The sequence below is a fragment of the Indicator indicator genome, chromosome 10 (genome assembly GCF_027791375.1).
Source record: "Indicator indicator isolate 239-I01 chromosome 10, UM_Iind_1.1, whole genome shotgun sequence".
NCBI lineage: Eukaryota > Metazoa > Chordata > Aves > Piciformes > Indicatoridae > Indicator > Indicator indicator.
This window is the reverse complement of record NC_072019.1, coordinates 24,268,396-24,281,820: the sequence shown is the minus strand read 5'-3', so window position 1 is coordinate 24,281,820 and position 13,425 is coordinate 24,268,396. Positions and strand designations below refer to the sequence as shown.

Sequence of the window (13,425 nt, the reverse complement as noted above, 5' to 3'; positions counted from 1 at the left end):
TCCAGAGTAAGGGTGAATGATAGAAATATGTTAAGATACTGGAGAAACCTATTAGGTTAGAGTACTGCATGCATACAGCTGATGACATTTTCCCCCTACTGATACTTTAAAAAAAAAAAAAAAAAACAACTTTTTTTTCCCTGCCCTTTGTATTTGTGGCTTAAAAATAATTTTCAGATCTTAGTGTGTCTTATTTAACTGAAAATGCTGCAAGAAGTGCTTGAATCCAGGGCAATAAAAGGGGCAAATAAATTCTTATTTCAAGTCTAATTAACTGCATTACTGGCTCTTTATTGTACTTTGTCAAGAACATCTCAATTCCTTTCTGTTTTTCTTTGTAGATCCTGAGTCTTGCTGATCAGACTCCTTAACTGCTGCTAATTGGCAAACATGTACTTCTGCATAATGAGAGGGTTTTGTCCTCTATTTCATATTAGCAGTGAAAGGCCATAACTGATGCTCTGCAGTAGACCAGCTTCTGGGAACTATTACAGAGGCACATTACTACTGCTATGTCTGTAAATCTTATTATGCTTTCCCTCACCATGATCCTAGTTTAGCTGAGATCTGCTCCAATCATTAGATGAGACCTGTTTATAATGTTGTGTAATTGAATCAGTTAGTGTCTGCAGGACCATAGTGTTTTGTTGCCAAACACGAATGGGAAGTTAGTTATATCAAATTACAAGTGCATGGCATGACTAGAGAATCTCCTACATAAATAAAGCTAGTAAATCTATGACGGAAGAAAGGATGCAAACAGAGCTATTGAACATCTCTAGTCCACAGAACAAGGTTTTGTTTTTTTTTTTACCCACCTCTGAAATATTACTATTTATGGGGATAAACAACAGAATAACTGAAGTTGGGTGGAAAATGGCAAGCAGACATCTGTTATTCTTTAAACAGACACCAGCTTGATAACAATGGCATAAATGTCTCTTATAATTATTTACCATCATGTATATTCATTTTTATCTTGTCAGAACTCTTGAGAAGGGCAGCAATCCAATTTGGAACAGGACCAAATATGCTTTTCTCCTTTGCCTTCTGATTTAGGACCATTTTCCATTCCTGAAGTTTTTTGTTGAGGTTTTGAAGGTGTTTGTTTTTTTTTTTTTTTTTCACCTCAAGAATTTATCTTTTCCTCCATTCATCAGCTAGGTGTTGATATATCCTGTGACTGCTAAGGATAATGAACATGTAAACATGTCCTGAATTTCAGTAACAGTTCTGTCAATGTCACCTTACGCTGACGTTCCTTAATTATGCCTCATCTCTGTACTGCTGAGTAAGACCTGTATCAAAGGATGTAGCACACTCCAGCCAGTTTTGGCTGTAGCCTTTGCAGTGGTATGAGATGGTACCAGCTTGATAGCCAAGTATAAGATAGCTTAACTGTTTGTGCATCCTTTTTACTTCAGGAGAGTGGATTTCTCTGGTTTTGCAATGCTCTCCTCTTTCGTGATGACACTGCCAGCTTGGGTGACTGATGCACCAGCAAAGTACCTGTGCCATGCATGGGGTCCTGTCATGGAGCTTGTCTGCTTGAATGCTGCAAAACTCAGGATCTGGGATCTGCTCACTACCTCCTGAGCTACTCAAGGAGTTGTAATTCATTTGCCCTAGAAGAAATTTGAATCTCACATAGCTGTGTCCAGTTCTCGAGCCCCTATTACAAGAGGGATCTGGACATGCTGGAAGGTGTCCAGAGAAGGGCCACCAGGAGGAGCAGAGGGCTGGAGCACCTCTGCTATGAGGACAGACTGAGAGAGTTGGAGCTGTTCAGTCTGGAGAAAAGAAGGCTCTGAGGTGACCTCCTTGTGGCCTTTCAATATCTGAAGGGGGCTCCAAGAAAGCTGGGGAGGGACTTTTTAGGCTATCAGGGAGTGACAGGACTGGGGGGGGAATGGAATAAAGCTGGAAGTGGGGAGATTCAGGCTGGAAGTGAGGAAGAAGTTCTTCCCCATGAGAGTGGTGAGAGCCTGGAATGGGTTGTGCAGGGAGGTGGTTGAGGCCCCATCCCTGGAGGTGTTTGCAGCCAGGCTGGATGTGGCTCTGGCCAGCCTGCTGTAGTGTGAGGTGTCCCTGGCCATGGCAGGGGGCTTGGAACTGGCTGATCCTTGTGGTCCCTTCCAACCCTGACTGATTCTATGATTCTATGATAGCCTTGTTGTCCAGATTTCTTACATCAATGTGTATATGTATGTTTCTGTTTTTCAGGCAAAGAATACCCTCTAAAAATGTGTATTACTATCGCTGCCCAGACCACAGGAAGAACTATGTCATGTCCTTTGCATTTTGCTTTGACCGAGAGGATGACACTTACCAGTTTGCTTACTGCTACCCCTACACCTACACTCGCCTTCAGCACTATCTTGACAACCTACAAAGGAGGAACATGGACTACTTCTGCAGAGAATTGCTAGGACTCAGTGTGGTAAGTAATAGGCATGCTTGCCAACTAGCAGGCTTCACTATGAATGTCTACCCTGAAATGCTCATAGAGTATAATTCATCAACCCTGCTGATGCACACACACACACATATTTGTTTTCCTGCTCTTAATGACAGACATGGTAGTGTCCCTGCACAGTGAAATATAGACAACTGCTGATTTAATTCGACATAAAATAGTTCCTTTGTGATATGCAATGCAATGCTAACTTCCCACGTAGGATCAGTTCACCTCTGAAGACATTAAAAGATGAAACTGAAAGAGCTTTATTGAAGAAACATAATTTATTGAAGAAATGTCTCTTCATTTGTCTTTATATGAGGTTGTCTATTTAGAAGGAAACGTGTCTTTGGAACTAGAATGTAGCTTTTCTTGGTAAAATAATGTAAAACATGCATTATCCTCATGGCCACATGAAAATGAAATGTGATAGTTCTTCTAATGTAGGAAGGAGGGTTAATGGTAAGGCTGAACTTCTGCTCACTTGACTTTTTCTGAAATGTTGCCTGTCCTGAGGGTTTGGAAAGTATGACTCAGCCACTCCCATATCAACTCAGAAATCATTAGACTGAAAAACTAATGGCTGAAATGTTGGAGTTGTTTTGGTTTATTTTTGTTTTTGCTTTTTCAGACTTCATGTTGCACTTGTATCACGTTCTTAATTTTTGTGAGATTTGAGTTAGTCTAAACTTGCAGTGTCTGTGTCAGAAAAAGAAAGCTGCGATTCCTATGAAGGCTGCTGATCCCAGCAGCTGGGGGTTTAAAAAAGAATCCCAACATGTATTTTGAGAATCAGAATGAAATCATATGTATAGCCTGCACTGGAATAAATGACAGTATCACAGTGTATCAGAGGTTGGAAGGGACCTCAAGAGATCATCAGGTCCAACGCCCCTGCCCGAGCAGGATCACCTAGGATAGTCCTCACAGGAATGCATCCAGGTGGGTTTTGAAAGTCTCCAGAGAAGGAGACTCCACAACCCTTCTGGAGAGCCTGTTCCAGTGCTCTGTGACCCTCACTGGAAAGAAGTTTCTCCTCATGTTGAGGTGAATTCTTCTATGTTCTACTTTGAACCCATTGTTCCTTGTCTTATCACTGTGAAGCACTGAAAAGAGCCTGGACCCTCCACTTGACACCCACCCCTCAGATATTTACAGCCATTGATCAGATCCCCTCTCAGTCTTCTCTTCTCCAGACTAAACAGCCCCAGGGCTCTCATTCTCTCTTCCTAGGGGAGATGCTCAAGTCCCTTAAGCATCCCTGTGGCTCTAATAAAAGGCTTCCAGCATTATAGAAGGTTGTTGCATAGAACTTAGAGGAAAAAATAATGGGGAAGAGGAAAACCACAGTTAACAAAAGAAAGTGGTCTTAACCCTTTTGTCCATTAAGTACAGTTCTTGTTCTAAAGATTACATATTCCTGAACTGGCATTAATTATTAATTGTTTCAATCAGGGAGACAAACAATTATAAGGGGAAGGGGTATTAAAAACAGGAAAGCTAAATCTTCAGAGGGTGGGAGAAAAGAGTATTGTCATCCTAATGTGTATAGGGTTTTAATTATTAATCTTAGAGGACAGAGCTGTCATTAATTCTATAATGAAACTGTATTTGTTTCCTTTTACTGTGAAAATAGTGTATAAACAGTAACATTTGCATATTCATCAAAACCCTGATCTGACTGATTAAAACACTGAGATAGAAGGATTTGTCTTTTTCCCCCCTACGTTTTGACAGTTATACTCTTAAATCTTGTTAACGTTGTGTTACCAGTAGTTGTTAAATATTATTTTTCGTATTTCAGCAAACTAAACAAACAGATGCCATTCAAAATGTGGCAGAAAATGTGCTGTGAGGAAGTCCTGATTTCCTATCTATATGTGCACACAGAGTATGTTTTGCAGAAATTGATGTGGTAACATTTTCTCAGCTCACCATGCTGATCTGTATAAAAAAAAACCTTCTGAATCAGGCTCACGCTGTAGTCTTTGTAAGTAACATTACAATCTCAGAGCTTTTCTGGCTTTTCTCCATACACAACTGTCCTAGAACAGCTTGGTAATTTAATGTCTTTGCTGAGCTTGAATAGACAATTTCCATAAGTTCTCTGCAAGTTAAATATTTTAGCATAGAGCTTTGTTGCTATCATACATCTTTAAATGGTGAAAAACAGGATCCTTCAGTCTTCACTGCACAGCGCTTCATCAAAGCAGAAGCTGGCTGTACTTTAGAGAATTGCGTGCCATATAGGATAGATTTAGAGCTAGGAAAGCGAGCTCTGGCCCTGCTCTCCCCCCTTATGTAAGATAAGAGAAATCAGATTGGCATAAAGAGGCCCTTAAAAGCTCTATTCCTGGCAAAGGGACGATACCCCTGGCGGCAGATGGTGAAAGGTAACTTGGAAACGCCATCTGAGGACAACATCTGAAGTCCACATGCTGGGCACAGGACTGAAGCAGGGTATAGCGTGTTAGGGGAAGGCTGTAGCATATCTGTTGAGCTTCCATGTAGCTGCTGATACCCTCTGGTTCATTCAAGGAGAGTCTTCCAGCTCCCTGCAGCAGTTTGTGTTCATGAGGATGGTGATCCTGAGGGTCTTTTCCAACCTGAATGTTTCTGGGAGTCTGTGTGAGAGAATGTTTTGAAACAATTTGGCTTCTCCTGGATTATGAAGTTTTGTACTGTGCCTCTTGGAAAGAACAGAATCTCAACACAGACCTTAAGGGTTTTTTTATTTTTCTTTGTCATGGAAAGTAAAATCCAAGTCACAAGAAACCATGCTTAGCTGATTGCTCCTGAGGGCTTTCTGAGTGCACATTTTGCTGCTTGTAATGTTTTGGAGGCAATCTAATTTCTAATCTAATTTCATATTTTCTCTAAAGAAAGTACTATGCCTCCATTAACTCCTTAAATACTTTTCCCTAATTCTATGAAAATTGAAAGTGAAATATCAATATGGGACATATAATTGTCATTAGGATGCAGAACGGCAAAGTGATACAAAGCCAAATGGCAAAGATTCCCATTGCCAGTATGAATGGATAACTTAGCTGTTCTATTTCTGACCTTTTAATGCTTATATCCTTTACTTCAGAGAGCTATCCCACATTCTAGATGTGCCAAATGGTCTCAAAAACAGTCTCTTCTGCAAAATAACTGCGACGGTCACGCAGGTGTCATTTAAACTGCCATTTTCATTCTGCCATTGTTGGCTCTTGGTAACTAAATGTCCTATGGTTTGTCCCAACAGATCAGAAGTTCAAATTCTGTGAGCAGTTTTTAAAATAGTGAAATGAGGTGTTTGCATATTATCGATGTCTCTCATCTTGGCATATGTTATTCAGTACTGTACAGAACATAAAGGAAAAATGCTTTGTATATTTGTACAAATATACACCCAATTCACATGTGCAGTCCCTATTTTATCATACTTATGCAGTTTCACATGCAGTAACAGTTCTGTGTAGCATTCTACCCAATGTTTCAGAGTTGGCAGAATTTTTGAGTGTGTTATCACTTGAAGCTGGTTGTCTAAATTAACTGCATACTTGAAGTGTGTGGACAATTGATGAGACCTGTATTGCTACTAGTATTCCACTATCACACATAATAAATTAAAGTTTTGGTGAGCCTGACTCAACTGCTACAGCCCCCTTTACAAATTGCCACTGGCTTGGCAATTTTTTCATTACTCACTCAAAAGAGAACCAAGATTAATTTGAAACAGATCCTTCCTTTCACCCCATTAGGCAATGGTGCTTCCAAATTACACTTAAGCAGAATTGCAACTTCACATACAAACCACAAGCCTCAAAGGGACTTCTGCTGTACACAGAGACTGGAATATGGAATTCTGTTAAATTAAATATTAAACATACGTATTTTAAAACAAGAAGGCACTATGTCTAATGTAGAGCTCTGTAAAGTCAGACATGAGATAGTGAGTGAAACAGATTGGAACACAAGGTGCTCAAATCTGACTCCACACCACTTTGGTGTATATTTTTAATTTATGTTAAGTTTCTTCTGATTTATGCTGGTATCAGAGATCAGAATGAGGTCTTAAGATTGTAAAACTGCACACCAGGTGTCACAGTGGTTGGTTCATTGGTCAAATATCCCTTAAATAAAGCATCTAAATGACTGGGTACCCAAGTGAAAATAGTTGATCAGTTCTACTGATATGTACTGGTCCGTTTTAACTGCTCATTTATGATTGTCTTAAAGCATGAAGGAAAGAAAAGAGACAATATTTCTAAGGTTAAATTTCCCATTTCTCCAGTGTTAGGTTATATAGCAACAACCCTGTAAAAGAGAAGTACAATCTTCATCTTTGAAAACAGTAGAAGTGTTACAGACTTCAGTGTGTTGTGTCACATCTTTGGAATAATGTTGCTATCAGATACTGTACTTTCCAACAGGTCTGACTTGTAGCTAGGCTGAAATGTTATCTAACTGCAATTTGTGGCAATTTACTAAGCCTGAAAAAGGCCACAAGAATAATGCATGACAGAAGTAACCCAAATTTCTCATTTCTCTAGAATGTTGAAGCCAGACACATATATGTTCAGGGCATGTTCTCTGTATGCAGTGGTTCATCTGTTTAGTCATAGAGGAAATGCTGTTCCCATAACATTCATAATAGGGATGCTATCCCAAAACTGTATGTGAGCTTTTAAATGTTTCTGCAGCTATTTTCTCTTAGTTGGGTTGGGTATCAGCAGAAGTGAAGTTGGACCTAAAAATAACACCACCAATAGTTCTTTCCAAAATAAAGTATGATTTATAGTATATAATAACACAGTGTACTACCAGGGAAATTATATAAATAACATGAGAAATAACAGGGAGCTACTCTATGCCATCGATTTTAAGGGAAATTTCTTTGTTAGAATTTAAAGGAAGTTCTGGGAGATAAACTGGCTTGTGGGAATTGTAGACAAGGAAATACAGGCAAAGCTATGTTGCTGTTGAAAGTTGCCATCTGTCTGTAGGATATATACAACTGTTCATGGTAAAAACAAGAAATACTTTGGCTTAAGTTGGCAGCAATATATAGTTTAAGGAAAAAAAGAAAACTCAATAAAATCCTTTACAGTTAATATTTTGCTAGGTTATTAAATGTATAAGCTGGTTATTTCTCAACTTTCAGAAACAGCTGTATATCATATAGAAGAAGAATTTCTATAAGGATTTGCATAAGTTATTTATTTAACTGTGAGTAAAAAAAAAATTTAAAATGGGAAGAAGGGTTAAAATTTTTCAGTTTTATAGCTCACATTTTATAACTACCCTTGTGTGTTCAAAAACTCTCAAGAAAAAGGAAATTCATGGAAAAAAAAATCTTTGAGCATAAAGAATCCATTGAGTTGAGAAATCACCTGCAGAAGGAAATGTTGTGATCTACTTTATCAGAAGAAAGCTTCCTTAAAGAAACAACAGTAAATGAATTCTATATAGTAGTTAGACTGTACAAACATGATATAGGTCCAAAGCTGCACCCTTTCATTTTACAGGCACACAGGGAAACTTTTGGAAAGTCAATGATCTTTCTGAAGTTTTTTTCCTGGACTTTCTGTAGCTGTTCAAATTGGTCTTTTGCTTCATGGCTTTTCCCATTTCCATGTCAGGCTCTTCATCTCACCTTTATTCCACGCTTGTCCTTCACGTGGCTTGCCCTTTCTTTGCCTCAAATCTTACCTTCTCTCTTTTCCATTCAGTTTATATTTTCTTAAGCTAACTAAAAGAAAAAAAAAATTGTGATATTTGTTTTGCTGCTCATATGTTACTTGTTCTTCTTTGTTCTTTCCCATTCACTTCTTTGAATTGTGAAGGAAAATCCAAAATAGCTGTTAGGTCCTTTAAATACCAAGACTGCACAAAGTAGTCATGTTCACTTCTGTGTACCAAAAATTCCCATCTCAGTGCCATTTCAAGTAATTTCATGTCCTGATCTATGACCTGTCTTCTCTGTCCTTAAATCTTTTCTGCTCCCTCTTTGCTCCATCCTCTAACATGTACAACTGCACTCCTAGAGAAGCTGTCATAATACATGCTTTATCCAGACTTCAGCCTGGAGAGGAAACATTTCTGATCTAGTCATTTGTTCTCACACACCCAAACTAACACCTAAGTGGCGTTTCAGGGTCTGAATCTTTATTTCATGGCAACAGCAAACTTCAGGTTAGAAGCAGATTTTACTCATTCCTGTCCTCAGCACTTTATACTGCTTCCTTGGGTGTTGACAGCTGTAATCCCAATAGGAAACAGAATGGTTTGTTTGGGTTTTTTTTTTTGTATACAGCCAGTTCAACACCCTGACCAGGCAACTGCTTTTAGGGACAGGTAGTACCTATATTATTTTCCATGTGAAGTGTCTGGGCTCACTAGAACTCCTTTTTTCATTGGTGCTTGGAAAAAACAGTGCACCCAACTAATACCATTCCATCTAAAAAGCATATCTGAGATGTTGTGTACACACCAATGGCTTTTTTTTTTTTTTGGTTTTTAAATCTATCTAGATATTTTGAAGATAGGGATGGCCCTTAGAAACCTGGGGAAACTAGAATGCAATCATTCTTCTTTCATTTACAGAAACTTGTTTTCCCTCTTTTGTAGCACAGCATTGAGCAATAATCACCATGCTGATAGGATGTTGAATGTACTTGCATGTAGGGGAAATCGTGCTATGTGGAGCTATTAGCTACATTTTCCCCGTAGCACTTTACTGCATTGACTCTGCTGGGATTTTTGGCTGTATTTGAGATGGTTTCTATTTAGATCTACTGAGCAGTGACTGTGTAAGGCATCTGTGGGGCTGGAGTTGTATATTAATCTTTATTCTTTGACTGCAGACCCAGAAGATGTTTATCCTGACCCACATTTATGTGTAGGGATGGGACTTTGGAACTGCAGGTTTATATAACAAGTTAAAATCTGCTCAATCCAAAGGATTTGGGGTTATGCTTTTTAACTTAACCAAAGAAAGAACTATTTATTGATTCAGCTTTATACAAGCTATATCATGTAAATATAATGTATTGAAATCTCTAAATACCTTAGGCAAAATTTTGTTCACATAATTTGTGTAAACTGAGCTTTGTGGCCTTAATCCAGCAGAGCACTTAAGTATAGATTTAAACTTAAGAATGTTAAATAGTCCTGTTGAAGTCACTGGCACAGTTCATGGCATCAAGTTAAATGTGTGTAAAAACACCTTTAAGCTTTCAGAGTTCAGAACAATCAGCACTTTGCAAGATCAAGGCCTGGTGCCCTAATATTTTGCTATTATCTTGTGTTACCACTATAACATCATGACTACAGGAACAAAGAAAAAAATAAAATCACACACTTTAAGCCCAGATACTCAGTGTTTCCAGACAAATCAACTTGCAAAGTAAAGAAGAGTAATGATGTTTTTAGTCTTATATGAATGCAAATGGATCTGGCTGTTGGCTGACTTGTATTTCTGTGCTGTTTAAAAGTTTGATTTAATAAGCTCCCAGGGGCTTGCTTGTCTAACATTTCACCTTTACCTACAGTACACTGACACCATTGAAGCTAAGGGCTAAAATAGAGATCTGATTGTAGGATATGGAAAGAATTTACTTGCCAGTCATTGGTAGCCATTGGATTTGGCCAGTATCTTCATTGGCTTCTTGTAGTGTAAGAATAAAACAAATTCAAAATGAGGTATATATGGTTTCAGATACCTTTCTAGTATTATAAGACTTGTGGCTAAGACTCAAAGCCATTCACTCCCAGTTTAAACATAATGTAACAAAACATTCAAAAATAAACAAGAACTTTTCTCTCATTTGGTCAGGGTTTGAGATTGATGCATACCTTCCTCTAGCTTCCCTTCAGATTCATCCTCCCTTTTGTAATGGTATATATCTAATGGAGTATACCAAAATAACTCAACAGAGGAAAAGAAGCCTCAAATTTGATTTAAGGAGCATTTATTTGCCTGTCACCTCCTTTTTTTGCATATTTCACCTCTTGTCCCCTTCTACTTGGAGAAGCTGATTTAGGTTGCACTTGTCTGTAAATATGCTGAATGTGTGTAAAGTGAATCCCACCATTACTCAGAGTCCTTTTTGTAGTTTATGAGTAAGGAGTATATTTTAGGCCTTCTGCCTAAGAGATCCATGCTCATCCTGGGGTCCTTTGTCCTTGCCATGCACATGTTCAGTTAGACTTTGTTGCCCTTAAACCTTGAAAGCTGAAAACTTGCTCTAAAAAGTCTTCAGCTACTGTGTCAGAAGGGAATATGGGGTATATCTTTAGATAACATAGGAATGAGGAGGGGAAAAAAAAATAAGGAAAGAAAGAAGAAAAGAAGAAATGATTTTGATGCAGATAATCTAGATCAAGGTTCAGGTGGCCCAAGCTGGCCAAGTTCATCTTTACTGTTGGCCCCAAGAATTGGAAAATGTGTTTGAAAGAAAAAGAACTAAAGCTCACAAAACCAGAATAAATTGATAGGAGATATGGGTGATATTTATAGGAGGTATTGTATGTAGCCTGTGATCCATTCTTGAGTGCAGTGTGGTTTCTAATTGTTTTTGGTTTGGAGACAAAAGAACATGCAAATAACATGAGGAGACAGGAGGTTGTTAATAGAAAGCTGTAGGTCCTTAATTGAAAACTTTGAACTTCTTAGGAAAAATAAGTTGCACCTTAAAGCCTTTTTAATACTCTATAAAAGAGATCTTATGTGGCAACCAGTCATATTGGTAGGTAAAAAGAACTGCATTCTCTGACAAAGTTCCTCTTTTTCATGTTTTCAAACAGCAGCTGAGCACCATACTGTGGCAGCAGAGAACAACCTGAGGAAATTAACACAGATTGGAAAGGTCTCAGTTATGTGACATTTTCAATGAAAACAAAAAAGTCAGCCCTAGGCCCACAGTCAAAAGTTTTCACTGAGAATTCCTTAGAATTGTGGACATACGTTTCTGCAGAGAGTGTTTGTTCTCTGAACTACCTTATCTGATGTTCTAATAAATGAGGAAGACAAAGGAAGAGGGATCATACGTTTCAGGAATTTTTATAAGTATGCCCAAATGAAAAATCTATTCCAGAAATAATTTTTCTCCCATTTATTTTTGATTTCCTGTTAATTGCACCCAATTTTGCACTTAGTTTTAATTAGTTAATTTTTAAGAGGACTCTTGCTTTCCAAAATCTAACGACTTCAGGAATCTATAATACACATATTTATTTTCCTTTTAGATTTTCTGCATTAAGGTGGATTATAATAATGCATTAATATCTGTCATGATACTTTTTAATCAGCTTCTTAGTTTATTAGTAACAGCTGCACATTGTTAAAGGGCTTTTTAAAAAAAAAAATCTAAGTTGCTTAGAATTAAAATATTAAGTACTCTACTCCATATTTATGAATGCTGCAGTGTTCTGCAGCGTGGAATGAAGCAAGTCTTCTGCCTATCACTGAAGAAAACCTAAGTTATTTTAGGACTTTTGCTCTGATAGCCTGCAGAATATAGAATCATAGAATGTATTGGACTGGAACAGACCCTCTAAGGCTGTCTCATCCACCCTCGCTGCAGTGAGCATGGACATCTCAAACTAGATCATGTTGCTCAGGACCCCATCAATTCTGACTTTGAATGTTGCCAGGGATGGGACCTCCACCACGTCTCTGGGCAACCTGTTCCAGTATTTCACTACTCTTTTTGTGAAGAAATTTCTCTTCATATCTAACCTAAATCTACACTAGTTTAAAACCATTGTCCCTCATCCTATCATTACATGCCCTTCTAAACAGTCCCTCCTCAACTTTCCTGTAGGTCTCCTTCAGCTATTGAAATGATGCTATAAGGTCTTCTCCAGGCTGAACAACCCAAACTCTCCTAGCCCATCTTTGTAGGAGAGGTTCTCTAGCCCTCTGAATCACTGAGTTAAAGTTCATTACTTTCTTTGGAATGTAATGGCATTTTTTGAGGGAGGGAGCCTACTTCAGAAACCTGGATCATGCAGAAGCAGCCTGTGACAAAGGCTTATCTTCATTTTCTGGTGGTAGCCGTGCTGAACAGGGTGAGGTTACAGGGAGTGTCACTTGAAGAGCGAGAAACTTCTGCCAGGACCATGGACAGTGCACCCGGGCTGTCTTTTCCAGGCAGTTGCACGACCTCTTCACCAGCCCTTCCAATAAGCTGCAAATGGAAACAGCTTCTTCCAGAAGTCCCCATGCACAAAACTGCAGCTCAACTTTTGATAGCTACACATAAAAAAAAAGTTTAATGTTTTGGAAAGCAGGCCCTATTTGTGACTGCTGAGCTCTTCAAAGTATGGTCCATGGTGTTCAAGCAAATAATTAGAGTCTGCTATTTTGCACAGTTCATGTGATTCAGGACCTCAGATCCATTTTTCTCATTTGCCTCCTGAGAATGAAAAATGACCAGCGAAGTGTTATGTCTGATGGAAATGTCTGAGATGACTGATCTTTGTAGATTAGCAGATGAAGACTAAACCAGAGGTTGATGGCACTGTGGTGGAGAAATAGGAGGCATTTTGGCAATGCAACAAAGCCCATCAAGATTTTTCTTACACCTGGACCTAGCAAGTAATCTAAACAATGGATATTTTAAAATCTGAAAGGTAATGGATAGAAAAAGCATAGTGCTACTAGTCCCAACTGGGTGCTCAAAAGCATCATCTTTATCAACAGTGAATGGAAATGCATAATTTCCATATTGCCTGTAGTCTGCCTTTCTCTCTAAAGCTTAAGGAAATGGTCTAGAACCTTAGCATTCTCAAGACAATCAAGTTATCAGCATAAAGTATTTTGGTAATCACTGGGTGAGTACTATCTGTTCTTGTAGGAATTGATGATATTGTAGGGTCCCAGAAAACTTACAAAAGAGAATTTGTTTGGTTTTTTTTTGTTTTTGTTTTGTTTTAATATTGTGGTAACTTCTTTATGAAGAAACCAGATAGTA

General features: G+C 38.4%; 1 protein-coding gene across 1 annotated transcript in view; it reads left to right on the top strand.

The window, feature by feature from the left end:
- The window catches only part of AGBL4 (AGBL carboxypeptidase 4), a gene marked incomplete at its 5' end in the record, with an annotated part of 965,543 nt that overhangs the window by 361,905 nt on the left and 590,213 nt on the right, over window positions 1–13,425 (top strand). Inside the window, one exon of the mRNA XM_054384552.1 lies at window positions 2,224–2,440. Coding sequence (XP_054240527.1) covers window positions 2,224–2,440 — 217 coding nt within the window. The remainder of the gene's footprint in view (window positions 1–2,223; window positions 2,441–13,425) is intronic.